Source organism: Anticarsia gemmatalis, chromosome 11, assembly GCF_050436995.1.
Source record: "Anticarsia gemmatalis isolate Benzon Research Colony breed Stoneville strain chromosome 11, ilAntGemm2 primary, whole genome shotgun sequence".
NCBI lineage: Eukaryota > Metazoa > Arthropoda > Insecta > Lepidoptera > Erebidae > Anticarsia > Anticarsia gemmatalis.
The window spans coordinates 7,167,395-7,182,113 of record NC_134755.1 but is presented as its reverse complement, the minus strand read 5'-3'; the positions used below and the strand labels follow the sequence as shown (position 1 = coordinate 7,182,113).

The following is a 14,719-nucleotide window of genomic DNA, read 5'->3' as shown; positions in this document are numbered from 1 at the left end:
AACAAGATAACGAGGACATTAGCGCTCGACGTGTACTAACCCGGAGTACACAGGATTCGTCGTGTACCCAATGTGTAGGGGAAGCGAAGGTACGCAGCAGGGTCAACTGAAACTGCGTGGGAAGCGGGCGACTGCACCGCACGTCCAATCCAACACCTTAGAGCTTTATCATATAATTACATACTTAATAATAGATATATCCGCTAGTGTCAGTCCACATGTTCGACGCGATATAGCGGTCTCAAATGAATAGAATTCGATGAGCTTCCTGTAACTACATCATACGCTTTGCTACCTTATAAGTGGCATGATAAAAGCCAGGTGGAATAACGGGTACTTACATGCACTTAATACATTGATTGCTTCATATGTGTATTATAATACTATTATGTTCTGAGATGATATATTATAATCCGACTTGTATTTTATCTAAACGTATCAAAAACAGTCAGTTACTGTACCAAAACTAATGTTATAGTCGATTAAACCCATATTATTATGTATGTAACGGAGCCATAGTTTACAAATATAATGAACATAATAATATTATTTTAGCCTGAATCTTCCTAAATTATACGTCTTCATGGAACACTGTTGCAAAGATTAGATTATTATTAAACTCAACCTACTAAAAATTTATACGACGTACACAGTCTTGGAAAAGTAGGTAATTGATCGATGCTTGCACTTATGAAAAGCGATGTCAGAGGTTAAAGACCAAGTATGAGTGTTAGGTAAAATTATAGAGGGTGGGTGCGGCTATTGTGGGTAAATAAAGCGTAAGGGGAAGGTAGATAGTAGTTGACAGAGGTCAGGATCGTCCGCCTGCGGCTTTAGGGCTCACCCATGCCCTATTGACCCACACCACGAGCAGCTCTATAAATCGTTTGAGATGACAACTAACTAGCGACCGCCCATCGAAGTACGAACTAATGCCCTGTGTGTATTTAACCATGATTAAATTTATACCTTGTGTTCAAGTGAATGAGGTAAAGGTCCATTTCCTTTCAAGATGGTTTATTATGGTTAACTTAGTAAGTATAGGGAACGTTTGTTTGTGCAACTAAGTATGTCATTGCTATAATAATAGTAGGTACTGAAATTTGTTTTTGCTTAGTGTAAAACTAGGTAGGGCTTATTATTTCTTTAGTCCAACAAGATAGTACCTACATAGCCGAAGCATGCCCAGAATGAGAGGTGTATGCGAATACGATGACAATATTATTTTAATTTATTATAACACTTTTGTAATCTGTGATAACTTTTATTATTTGTAACCATCAGTCCCTCGGAAGAAAGGAAGTCTCTTCCTTGATAGGTACTTGGTAGGCTTCATCCTTAATTAATGCGCATTTTTTGTTCTACCTTAAAGTTTACACCAGTTTATCTTCACATAATATTATTTGACTGTGAATTAGTCAAATATGATTATGTGGCTTATTGGATGATTTGATTTTGCGACAACATGAGTGCAGTAGGGACTTCACGAATTATAGAAGAATATTTACTTATATATATGTATATTATTATATGCTGATACAACAAACTGGTAGGTAGGTACACTCTGACTACTCTGAGACACTTTCTACTTCCACGACTATTGCATACCAGTAAGACGGGGGACAACATGATCGGTCAAAGGTCACGCAAGGCTCGAAGGATTATTTATAACCGCATCCCTCATACTCCGGGCAAGCACTGCGAATTTCTTAATCATACAGCTCAGTCACTACTTTTAGGCCAAGGATTACAAGACTATCGTCTGTCCTTTTCTTAAAAAGCAGTATTATACGGTAAGGCCTAGAATTTTTTAAAGCCCAAATCCACCCCTTATAAAAAAGAAATATAGCGATTATTCATTAAAAAAAAATGGAACTTGTTATACCTTGGCGCAAAGACTAAAGAGGATCTAGTAAGTCCTAGTTAGTTTCCTTTAAAATAATAAATCCAAAAATGGTAATATAAAGTGCTAGTAGTATTTAACTATAAATATTTCTGGATTAAATTAAATTATCCAATTTTACAAAGATAAATAGTGATGTAGTCAAGAATGACTCGCCTAAAACACCATGAAAATCGCACATTTAAATGCTCGTGACAGTTGAGTGATACGAAACGTCATTGACGTATGTAGTAAAATGTGTATGATAAAAATGGTTCCCGTTTACCAGCTGGCATCCAATCTATACTGCTGAAGAATTGACATTGTGATGATAAAAATCGTGTAGCATGGCGTCGGTTCTCGATTTAATTAAACACTATCAAACGGCAATAGAAAAATACCCGAATACAGATCATCAAAAAGTGAGTTTTCATTTTACTCATCTTCCATTTGCTGTTATTTCCCACATTAATTAGACATAATTTGCAAATATTCTTCTATTTGTAACAGTGACAATTAAGTGCTAGTAAAATAATCAACTGATATGCCTTGATGCGCTTAATAAATACGCATATTGTGAAATTTTCATTCGTTTACGAAATTGGATGAACATATGTATGCAAATGTAATATCACCTTTCCCTTTGAAAGATAATAGGCACCGAGTGTCAATATGGAATACTTTTTTCCCGTTTGATGAATGTAATTTGTTGTTTTGTAGGTTTTAAAATGTATAGACAAGTTGTTCAGCTTGGGAGTGACGGTGCAGCACCTCCAAGAGACAGGTGTTGGTCGTACAGTGAATGCTCTACGAAAAGAGCCGGGAGAAGTGGGACAGGCGGCAAGATCCCTTGTGTACAAATGGAAGATGATGGTGGCCTCGGAGGAGAGTGATACAGAAACAGAACCTAATGAAAGTGAGCAAGCTAAATTTTAACACTACTCATAGTCATTGAGAGTATGCTTAAGTTTCAACTAAACAAAGAAGTTTGAATGATAGGAACTAGTGTTAATGTGTATTTGTTTAAGTCTTGGGGGCTGTTTACATATTGATTTATACCTCTAAAGAGAGATCTGAACATATAGGTTTATTTTGTTACTATTGGGGCTCTCAACAGATCATACAATCAACAGTATGATACTATCATGTTTTGTTTGATGAGATATTTTTGTAAATATTATAGTCTCACATCATTAAAAATATATTATATTTGATAATTTTTGATTTTGTGTTTTTATTCATTGTAAATTTTAGAAACCATCTAAATCAATAAAACGGTAGCATGAAAATTTAACTCAAATGTGAAACATTCAAATTTTAACACATAATGCTATTTTAATTTGCTTTGAATTAGCATAATAGCTAGATTATTTGATCGTTTTTATTATCTTGCATGTAGCTGCTTAATATTTTGCCAAATTTTTTGTGACCTTTGTTGCATGACCAGTAAATTTAAACAAAAAATATGAACATGACATTGATAGTGTACCAGAAGAATGCCAAGAATGTAAAATATCAATAGACACCCTCAGTGTTATTTAAATGTAACATGTCATAACGTAAGTAACTTTATTATAGCATACAATGGTCATGGAAGCGGAAAGGAATCAGACGATAATGCTCAAAAGTCTAGAAATAAGTCTGATAAATATAAAAGTTCTAGAACAAATGAACGGTATGTGAATGGACACCACAGCAGCAACAAGAGAAAATATCACAGCAGTGAGGTAAGTAATTATTTGAAAGATATTATTTATTTACATTTTTTTTTAAATCTTGTCTGAATAACATACCAACAACATGGTCTCAATAGAAATCTTTCTTTTATATTAACTAATAGTTTAAATTTTCAAGGTTTAAACAACAATTTTGTTCTTGTCATTCATAAGAAGAAGCTGGCGTACAAGTTACAGTTGACAAAAATCCTTTACCAAGTTTACTATCCAAAAAAACTAATTACGTTATTATCTTACATGTTGTGTCACCAAGTCACCTGCATCTGAGAAAATCCCACTCTAACCACTGTCTGCATAATAAAGAACTAGACTCATGATTTATCCTTGATGATTCACCTATCACCTACTCACAGTCATAGAAATTGTAGGTTTGGTATTATTTATTTTAAATTAATCTTATAATACTAAAGCTTTTATGAAAACTGCAGATATAGATAAAAGCCAAGTCTCTCTACTTAACAGAATAATATATATATTTTTAAATTTACACATTTAGAATAAAAAAGCTAGGTTCATATGAATTGATATAATATTGGGTTGACATAACACATAGTGGTGATAAGATTCCTTTCTGTGGTTTTATTTCATTACCGGTTTTATCATATCTATGGGTGATGTAAAGTACGTATATCAATAATATGTTTCCTTGCTGTGAACTTAAATATATTCTATAGTTTCGTTTCAGGCATAGTAATTTGTAATACAGGACTAAATTATATTGGTATTTTGGTAGATAGAATATCTGCTATTGCATAGCCTTCATGCGAATACACATTAATTAATGCCCTTGTGATAATTTGTTGTACAATGTAACATTGTGTTAAATCAATCAGAATGTCATATTGTATATTTACTTTTGTTCACTTAACTATATAAATCTCCACTGTTGGGAGAATTCAGATATCTTTAATATTAGATTTCCATATTTTAAAAACTTATTGCAGGAGGAAGATTCAAACAAAAGACAAACCCAGTCCAGCTCAAGTGAAGATGATGATAAAAAAAAATCACATGGTAGAAACAATCATGATGAATCTGAGAGTGATAGTGACAGTGACAATTCACAGAGTGATGACAGTGATAGTGACGCCTCAGAATCCTCACAAGAAGAAGTCAAAGTTAAGCAAGAAATCAAGAGAGAACACACAAGCAGTCACAAATCATCGTCCTCTAAATACAATGAGCATGTGGATACTAAAAGTTCTTCTAGTTCAAAAAGATCCCATGAGTCAGACAGACACTCGAAGCATCAGAGCCCTCAGCCGAAAGTCCGGCGAATATCTACGGAAAAACCTACCAGTCACAGTTCCGATAAACATAGTAGTCACAGCTCTGACAAACATAGCAGTCATGCCTCAGACAAGCATAAAAGTCATAGTTCTGAGAGGCATAGCAGTCAAAGTTTTGAAAAACATAAGACTTCAAAAGAGAAAGAGTCTAGTACTGAGAAGAAGCACAAACCAGAACTCAAATCTGAATCTGAAAAAAGTCATAAAGAATCAAAGTCCAGTAAACACAGCAGTTCATCCAGTGTAGACAAACACAAGTCGAGTAGTGCTCACAAAGTTGACAGTAGCTCTGAGAGACACAAGTCAAGCTCTGACAAACACAGCAAGGGAGACAAACACAAGAGTTCCTCTCACTCACAGAGCTCTGAAAAAGAGAAGCACAAGAGCTCATCAGAGAAAGAATCCAGTAAGCACAAGTCAAAAGAAGCTACCAATGGTACCAGTTCTGTGGAGAAACACAGGTCTTCTAGCAAGGACAAGTCAAAGGAGAGAAGTAGTTCCTCAAAAGAAAAGTCAAGTAGTGAGAAAAAACACTCTTCATCCGCAGAGCACAAGTCTTCATCAAGTAGTAGACCTTCTGAGAAGCATAGTGACAGGAGTGAAAAGAAGTCAGAACATAAGTCAAGCTCGTCGTCTTCACATAAAAGCAGCAAATCTAGCAGTAGCAGTAAAAGAGAAGATGTACCAAAGAAGAAAGTCCAAATCAATGGAGGAGGCGACAGTGACGATGGAATTGATTGTGGATCAGGTAATTTACGAAATATTGTCAACTGTTACCTACATATAATACCTTTTAAATCTTCCTTTTTAAATTGTTATTATTTTTTATACTTCAGGTGCCAGTTTTGCAGAAGCGCTTGGTATGATCAGTCCTGCTAAACCTAAAAAGAAATCTGGATCATCTGCAAAAGAAATGTCATCACCAAACAGTGACGTAAGTATCTGCTGGTTGTTACGATTTTTATAATTTTCAAATATTAAAAATATATAAAATACCTTTAATGTATTCTGCCCAATTAATAGCGTTTGCATAAACTCGTCATGGCTTATTTGATCTTTGAAATATTGTCTCGCTACGTGCTCGTATTAAAAACAAATAATGTAAAGTATCTAGTTTCAACAGAATTTTCCTTAACTTTACCTCAGCTATAAAAGATTTTGCAAATAATCTAAGAGATCTATTTGCCATTAGCAATTTCAGAGTTTCTGAACTGGTAGTACAATTAAACACCCAATATAAAGATGAAAGCATACTTTGAGTAACAAATCAATTGAAAATATGTTTTCAGATGAGTCCGGCGGCGTTGCTCGCTCCTAGTGCGAAGCTGGCGCCACTACCGGCGCTGGAGATCTCAGGTCTACCGGACATCTCGCCGCACTACAAGCCTCGCCCGCCGCCGCGCCCACTACCGCATTTCAGCGATGAAGATGCCATGAGTGCTGTCATATCCTCTAAAAACCAAAGGTACCTTTTCCTACAAATGTGTCATTTTTATTTCCAAACCTGTGGCCGTGGTCAAACTTCTCTTAATACTTTGTTGATCTGTATTATCATGCATCAGAGTCAATCAGAGATTTGCCTTGAGCACAATTTTTAGCCTATAACTCCCACTGCTTGACAAGGATCTCCTCCCAAACAAGGGAGGGCTTTGGCCTTGAGGCCACCATGCTGGCCAAGTACCTACAATAATTATTATCCTAATACAAAATGAGTAAGGTATTAGAAGTAAAACTGTACATAATATAAAGAAATTGAGCATACTTGAATTAATCAAAATTTAATTAAATTTGGTGCTGAGCGACATATTGTTAAAACTGTATTTTCCTTTTTCCACAGAACCAAAGTATATTCAGGAAACAAAGTAATAGGAAAAATACCCTCTTTGTATGAAATGTGCGTGCATGTACTTCAAGAACATATTGATGGTAAGTTATACTTTACACCACTTAACAACAATTCAGCAACTTTCGACCAGCACTTCAGTATATTTGCTCAAGACTAAGTTTGAACAAGTGCACGCTTAGCACATATTCCGGCATTTGTTTTTTTGGGCAACAGACCTGCTCAAAGCAGTTACTGAACTGATTCAGCATAATTCGACTTTAAGGGTCAGATCAACACATCGACTTTTGCCGATCATATAAACGGCAACCGTTTAGTCCGTGTTTTCCAGACTGTGTCGATGAGTGCCAATTAAGTGTCTAACCCCCGGTTTCTGAGTTACATTTAGCGGCAGTTTATCTATTCAATAGCGTTAAGACTCATACAAAAAAAAAACGCTAAATGTACTCAGAAACCGGGGGTAAGCAAGCTTTGCCTTTAAGTCTTTACTAAAAAACTCAATCATTAAATGCCTAATTATTATCTTCCACTATTACAGCACTTGAGTTCACGGGCGGTGTGCCATATGAAATTCTGAAGCCCGTGGTAGACAGAGCCACGCCACAACAGTTGTATATGTTAGAACATTACAACAATTATTTGATGGACGACACTGACCATTTGTGGCAGAACTTCTGCCAAAAACATTTCCGTAACAAACAACGTCAGGAAATGGAGACATGGAGGGAGATGTATGCGGTATGTATTTTTATCAGCCGTTGGAATTACTTTTTTTCATAGTAAGACGATGTTTTATTGTGTCATAGAATTTGTTTGTAATAATAGTTTTGAGGTACTCAGTAGATGCCGTAGATGGTCATAACTAATTATTACTCCGAAAACGCCGAAGACATGTCGTATCGCCCAGAAATGCGCTCCTACATAATTTATACTTTTCTAAATAGGGTTATGTAACTGATTGATTAACATGATTCTTTAACAATGTTTTTGTAATCTTTACGCTACATTCCATGTTATTTATCTAATTACAGAGATGCCAAGAAGAACAAGAACACAGATTGAAATCGCTCACGGCTAACATAAGGATCGCTCAAGAAGCAAAGAAGGCGCCCATTAAACAAACCAAAATGGCGTATGTTGACTCTGTTGCGAAACCTCCACGTAACATCGCTAAGAAACAGGTAAAGATTTAGCTTCACTTTGTATTCGTTGTTGTTTTGAAGTGTTTACTTATAAATGTGTATCGTGTAGAGAAAACGGGCGAGAAGACGTAAAAAAATTACATGGATAATGTATTCACGTCGTCGAATAGTCTGATGTTAACGTAAGTCAATTAGAAGCTCATAATATTGAATAAGCTTTAGTGGCTAAGTGGTTGAATATTCTCACAAATGGTGAAAGATAGATGCCTGAAGACTGATCTTTACATTAGTTTGTTAGTCTAAATGTCGTTGGGATATTGAAAATATTACTAATTTCATCGCGACTCGATGCTCCGTCATACTGAGACGAGACACTTAATATGAAGGCCTTTAAACCTGGGCGATATTTGCTGCCTCTGAACTGCTGACTCTGACTTGCTGGTCTGAACAGGCCTTAACTGTGGGAAAATAATGGGTTAAGCTTATGTTTTCAATGTAAATTTGTCGGGGTGTCTCTGAGCATGGTGCAGGTGCTAACGTGTGTGTCGTGTTGCAGGCGGCGATGGGCACGGCGCGGCTGGCCACGGGCAGCCCGGCGGCGCGCGTGGCGTCGCTGGCGGCGGCGCCCAACGTGCTGCGCGGCGGAGCCTCCGCGCGCCCCGTGGCCGCGCCCGCCTCCAGCGGCGCCTTCCACAAGCCCAAGAAGGCGCCGCTCATGGCCAAGGCGCTGCAGATCATGCGCGGCCGCAAGCGGTGATAAGTTGAGGAATCGTTCCGCCCGCGCCGTGTCTCCGGACCGCGAGTGGCCCCGCCCGGCGGCTCCGGTCGCGCGTGTCCGCCCCGTCCTCCGATTCGTCGCGACGGAGGCTCGACCCTGTAAATATTATGTCTAGTGATTCGTGTGTGATTTTGTATGAAATGTTAGTTGTAGTCGCGGCGATGCTCCGGAACGTTTTTAATTTTGACTCTGCCCGTAGTCTATTGCGATTTAGTAGTAGCGTTTTTATATTTGCGCAGCGGTGTTTCGACCGGCGCCATTTTAGTCGTCCGGTACTGTAGCTCCGCCGCGATCGCGACCCTATCGGTGTTCCCGGACGTAGGACGATATTCGGTATTTTTTAATATTCGTACTCCTCGGTAGGTTAGCGGTAGATCGTTCGCGTTTCACTTATCTCCGATTAATTTATTTTTGTATCGATATGACAATATCGACCCTACCTCGTAGCCAAATACGATATCGAATAATTTGTGAAATAATAATATTTGTCTATATATTCACGCGATGCACGATCGCGAACGTAAACATTTGTGTAGATATACGTCTAGTATTAGTATAACTGCAACGTTTTTATCGAAATATGACTATTTATTCTTGTGACTGTACTTATGTTTAATTTATTTCGCCATATTTGAACACATTTTTTATAATGATTCTATTTCTAATATTATGGATTTGCTAATAAAATGAACTTCACGAAACACTGTCGCACGATTACTTAGCCGGATCTTATTATAATTTGTTCCTGTTCGAAACCAAAAAATAGACAGTGTACAAATAAAAAAATGTATAATATCTAGAACAAATAAATTTTGAGCTTATCAGAATTTTGTAGATCTTAAGTTAGTGTAGGTAAGGCTAGTTTATCGATCGTCAAGCAAATGTTCGTACACAATGTAATATCGTGTTGACTCCCTTTTTACATTAAATAGGAAAGTAAACTCGATATTTTATTTTTGTTCGAATTTTGCTTTGACAATGATATTCTGAGAAGGGCCTCTAGAATAATGCAGTAGGCACTATGAATAATTGTAATGAAATAATGTAAACAAATGTGTACTTATTTATAGCATTTGTTCATGTCATTAGAAATTTTCTTATCATAAGTCAATATTAATGGAACGTCGGAAATGTACCAAAAGATTCAGGATGCTGTGATATGTTTGAAATAGAACATAAGGGCTCTTGTTCATGAGACGGGATCTCGCTGGTGTACACACTGTTTATATTCTGAAGGTCTGTACAAGAGACCTTATATCACCACTGATGTTAACTGAACTTTTGCCATACAAACACTTTACGAACTATCCACGTTCATATTCTACTTAACCTGTATTCGTTTGAACGTCTTGTGAACATGAACCGAAATTGTGATGTAGTGTTTTGTAAGACGCGAAATGAAGCGATTCAGGGATATGTATTTTTTATGTACTAGTGTATTTTAACGATGTTTTAGAAACATTTTTACTTCTGATGTATACATAAAGTCTTGAATGTAAATGTAGTAATATGGAATAAATTTTAAACAAGTAGTGTCTCTTGATGTAATATTAAAATAACATCACAATAAAATATTATTTTTGAACTGGTACCTTGTGATGATATTATTTTATGGATTATTGAGTATTTCTTCGTCCTATTGCAGAGATTGTGACCAATAATAGACATAGAGCAACGACATCAAGTGCCAATTAACCTGCAAATGCATGAGATTTGTGTCGACAAGGATTTGTGTTCTGTAATCCGCCTCATAGGTACGTAAATGTAGATGTTTTGAAATGATTACTTGTAGTACTATTGCTCAAAATGTAGCTAGAAGGTAATTGTTGTTGCAGGAACGTAGTAAAATTACTTTACTGTACAAATACAATTAATTGAAAGGATTTCAATATACATTGAATTTAAACACATAATTCTTTTCAACTTTCGTTTCAATAAATCAAGTTTGATATGTCATGCTTCAGATTAAAGTTATCAAGATAGGATTATCGTAAAAATATGAATCACGTTTATATATGTATTATTAGATATCGCAAGAAAGAATGATAATCGCGTCACATCTGAATCTATACTAATATAATAAAGCTGAAGAGTTTGTTTGTTTGTTTGTTTGTTTGAACGCGCTAATCTCAGGAACTACTGGTCCGATTTGAAAAATTCTTTCAGTGTTAGATAGCCCATTTATCGAGGAAGGCTATAGGCTATATAACATCATGCTACGGTCATTAGGAGCGGAGTAGCAACGAAAAATGATACAAAAACGGGGAAAATTTTGACCCATTCTCTTAGGTGACGCAAGCGAAGTTGCGCGGGTCAGCTAGTATTGTATAACTTCATATTAATGATTAAAAATCTGAGACGTTTTTTCGTGTGAATAACAGCTTATGTTTAGATTTGAGTACATTTAAAACTTTTGGTATTTTATCAGGCCGTTTTGGCTGATTATGGAATTGATTGTAACGCTAAATCACAGTACTTACCTGTTGATAAATGATCTGTAAGTTACAATTTGAGGTTAAAGTTAGAAATGCCGGTTAAAAGATGAGATGTCGCATGTAACGTATCATGTGTTATAGAATATTTTATAATAAGTCGGTATCGGTTATTACCAGATAATCCAGTATTCAAACCTCGATAAAATCTTAAAATAATCCAATATGATGACAAACTAAACAACAAAATACACTACCTGCCGTAATTTACTCTAACTAAGGCATGTAATATTAAAACGGGCACTGTGATCAAAATAATTGTGATCAGCCTTTTGAACTAATTTGCTGAGATACCACACCTATTAAGATTTAAATAGCCCTGTGGTTCTCGAGAAATGTAATACGTTACTCGTTCTATGACTTAGTTCAGCGGCCCTCAAACGCGATTTACCCAGCTGTACCTACCACTTTTTAGGCCCAATTCCAAGCCACTTGAATAAACAAAAATAAAGACTTTGCTACGACTTACTTGCTGATATTTATGTAAAAAGTTACAAAAAACATGGTAAGGCCAACATACCCAAGAAAAGGTTTAAATTTCAACCACATTTTTTCCTAACCTGTATCAAATTCCCGAGATATTACATATCTATATAAATGTTGTCGATTTTTACGATAAGATAACTGTATTTTGGTATAGTATATTTTTTGTAATGATGCAATCAATGTTTTGTAGTCAATAAATCAATCAGAGACTGTCACGTTTACAAGCGCGTTATAGAAGGTAGTGATACAATAATATTTTATCTTACACTGCGCTTACTCTCGATGGAATGATCGAACCGACGAAATTTAATATCCTTTATCGTATCTTTGAACAAATTTGTTACAGAACAGTATCGTTCTGTTTTTCATCAAGCTTAGATCGGGATGAAAATAACATTTATCTTTACAAGTCCCAGGCGCACGTCGAAATGTGTGTTATAAAAGATAGCGAACATTCAATTAGATAATAAAACAATTGTTTAGTGTTGTCCAGTTTTTATTAAAAGTAACAATAACAATAAAGAAATATACCTACACCGTAATCTAATTTGTAAATCATTATAGAGGTCATTTTATTTTATTTATTGTGTACACTTTGTACACAGCAAAGATAATGATTTCCTGAAATCATTTCCTTTAACAAAAGACTAGCGTGTATTTTATATTATTATGTAAGCTTTGTATTATGCTGCATCAATTTTAGCTGTTTTGTGTGTTATTGTCTTGACTCATGCCATTATTTATACAGTAAAATATAAGTGGATTTTATAATGTACTTCATATTTTTAATAAAATATTAATTATTCCTAAAACATAATATTCATAATTATACATACAAAAAATTGTTTAGTACAAAACAACATCAATATTTCTGAACTTTGACTTTAACTGCTTCTCGTAATCAGTGTTGATGATTCTAGGACACTGATAAACAGCGAGAAACTTCAGATTCTTATAATATTCAGATATTATATCTACTATCACAGGTGAAATATTTGCGATTCGAGATAAGCTCAAGCTTTTAAGTTTTTTTAGAGAAGGACTGCCTAAGGTTAGGCGCAGATTAACCTCGGTAAAATTTGAATTATTCCAAATTTGCAAGTGTTCAATAATATTTAAGTTGGCCAGATGAATGATTCCCGCATCCGTTAAGCCTTCACACCGAATTACAGCCAGATCTTTGAGCAACTTGCACTGCGACATTAAATACAAGGTTTCGTCACTAACAGCTTCTCCTCCATAGATATGTAAAGCTTGCAGTATCTCCATCTTAGATCTAATTAAGTTATGTACAAATTCTAAATCAAGATTCTTAACTTTTTCTATAAAAATATGGCTCAAAAAATTGCACTTAAATAAAGTGTCGCGCGTTAAGGCGGGCAGTCCAAAATCAGACAGGCCCAAGTACTTCAGATATTTGAAGTTATCATAGGCAATCGTTATATCTTCGTTACTCATTAGCACCAAAGAGTTCTTCAAATTTATTTTCTTTAAATTCGGCCACCTTGTGATATCTTCCTCGAACTCCTTGCTGATGCGACACATCACAAGCTCCAACGATATGAGATTATGGCACTGTTGTATTATTGACTTAATCACAGGGTAACTGTACACATATTGAATTTTTAAGCACCTTATACAGTCGTGATGGGTTGCGATAATTTCAAGGTTTTTCTCGCTTACTTCGCTTTGACCTGGTTTTCCGGAATATATGAACACAATTTTTCTCCAGACAGCTGCATCACGGGCCAGCTTCTTCCAACGGGTACACACATTTTCACATTCTAGCAAAGTTTCTAGTGGAAGCAATTTAAAAATATTTATCATCAGTTCGTCTGGTAAGATACCAATTTGATTAGTCTTGTCGTCATCTTCGTTGGCAGTCATTGTTCCGGATCTAAAATAAAAAAAATGATTTCATCACTTTAATTATATTAATGCGCCTTTACTTACATTTTAAAATTGTTGGATACATTTAAAAATGTTTACCTTTGGTTTAAAATAATATGTATAAACTTTTTAGCGTTAAACTGCGTCGCTTTCACCAAAAATGCAATTCATTTTAAGTAAGTATTTATATTTCTAAATTTGGCTTCGATCCTTACTTAAATGCGTGTTTTCTTATCGTACTCCCACCACACTAGGAATGTAGAGAGGAGGGGGAATGTAGGAATTGTTACAAAATACTTGTGGTCATATTATTTAAACAGCTTTGTTTTCATGTGTCAACTATGTCAAGGGAGAGCACTAACAGAATAATTATAACGAGTAATAGATAAAGCGACGGCTGCTCTAATATGTCGCAGTTCAACTCTGTGAGTTTGGCAATAGTTAACACTATCTTATCATTTTGAGCGTTGTTTACCGAACAAAACAAAACCCCTATATTATGACAGCTACACAATTTTGTCGTGTTGTGTATTCTGTTCTATCCGGGGCGAAGTTGGAACATTTATTTTGTGGCGTTGGCTACACTGTCGCCAACACACTCATAGACAATTATTATTCGATCTATACAAAAACTATGACTATGTCTATGCTTCAATTAAGGTTTAGGTGTCAATTAAGCTTCAATTAGTTTAGAACTCGTAGATAGTTTATGAAAATTAGTTTCTACTAAGTTTGTAGTAGGATCATGTAGTCTGGAATTTAGTTCCGAAGTAAAATTGATCACTTTAAGTTAATGAATTACAAATCGCATAGAAAATACTGATTTATTAATGTAGACGATATATAATGGTTTAACAGCTGTAGTTAACAACGTATACCTTGTTGCGGCGAAAATTAGAATAGTGACGTATCGACCCGGTACCCCTAGTTCACGATTTAGATGAAAAATTCTATATTCCCCTTACGTTTTTATGTTATGTAATACTTGTTTCAGAAATGTAGCATTCTAATTAGATTTGCATTATAGAAAAATCGTGAAAAAGGTTTCATACTTTCATAGCCTGGAATGATAATGCTTCATTAGATAATAGTCTCAGATAACTACGAAGTAGGTAGGTAGATATAATCCTAAAACACCGGACGTAAATACAGACATCATTCGACAACATTTTTTTATCAAA

General features: G+C 35.5%; 2 protein-coding genes across 3 annotated transcripts; one reads left to right on the top strand and one right to left on the bottom strand.

The window, feature by feature from the left end:
• Positions 1-2,116: 2,116 nt before the first annotated feature.
• Positions 2,117-10,261, top strand: EloA (transcription elongation factor elongin A). The gene is made up of 10 exons (XM_076119902.1): positions 2,117-2,304; positions 2,603-2,798; positions 3,461-3,609; positions 4,563-5,655; positions 5,744-5,841; positions 6,197-6,372; positions 6,745-6,833; positions 7,289-7,488; positions 7,782-7,931; positions 8,449-10,261. Exons 1-10 carry the CDS (start codon positions 2,230-2,232, stop codon positions 8,647-8,649), a joined length of 2,427 nt encoding a protein of 808 aa, XP_075976017.1. The 5' UTR covers positions 2,117-2,229; the 3' UTR covers positions 8,650-10,261.
• A 1,880-nt stretch (positions 10,262-12,141) lies between these two features.
• Positions 12,142-14,111, bottom strand: LOC142976500 (uncharacterized). 2 transcript variants are annotated; one of them, XM_076119905.1, is made up of 2 exons: positions 13,754-14,111; positions 12,142-13,545 (listed from the first exon to the last, which is right to left on the bottom strand). In XM_076119905.1, the coding sequence occupies exon 2, from the start codon at positions 13,533-13,535 to the stop codon at positions 12,495-12,497; it is 1,041 nt and encodes a 346-aa protein (XP_075976020.1). In that variant the 5' UTR covers positions 13,536-13,545; positions 13,754-14,111; the 3' UTR covers positions 12,142-12,494. The 2 variants fall into 2 exon arrangements, with proteins under 2 accessions (XP_075976020.1, XP_075976019.1); XM_076119904.1 differs by having other exon boundaries at positions 13,638-14,110.
• Between the last annotated feature and the right edge of the window lie 608 nt (positions 14,112-14,719).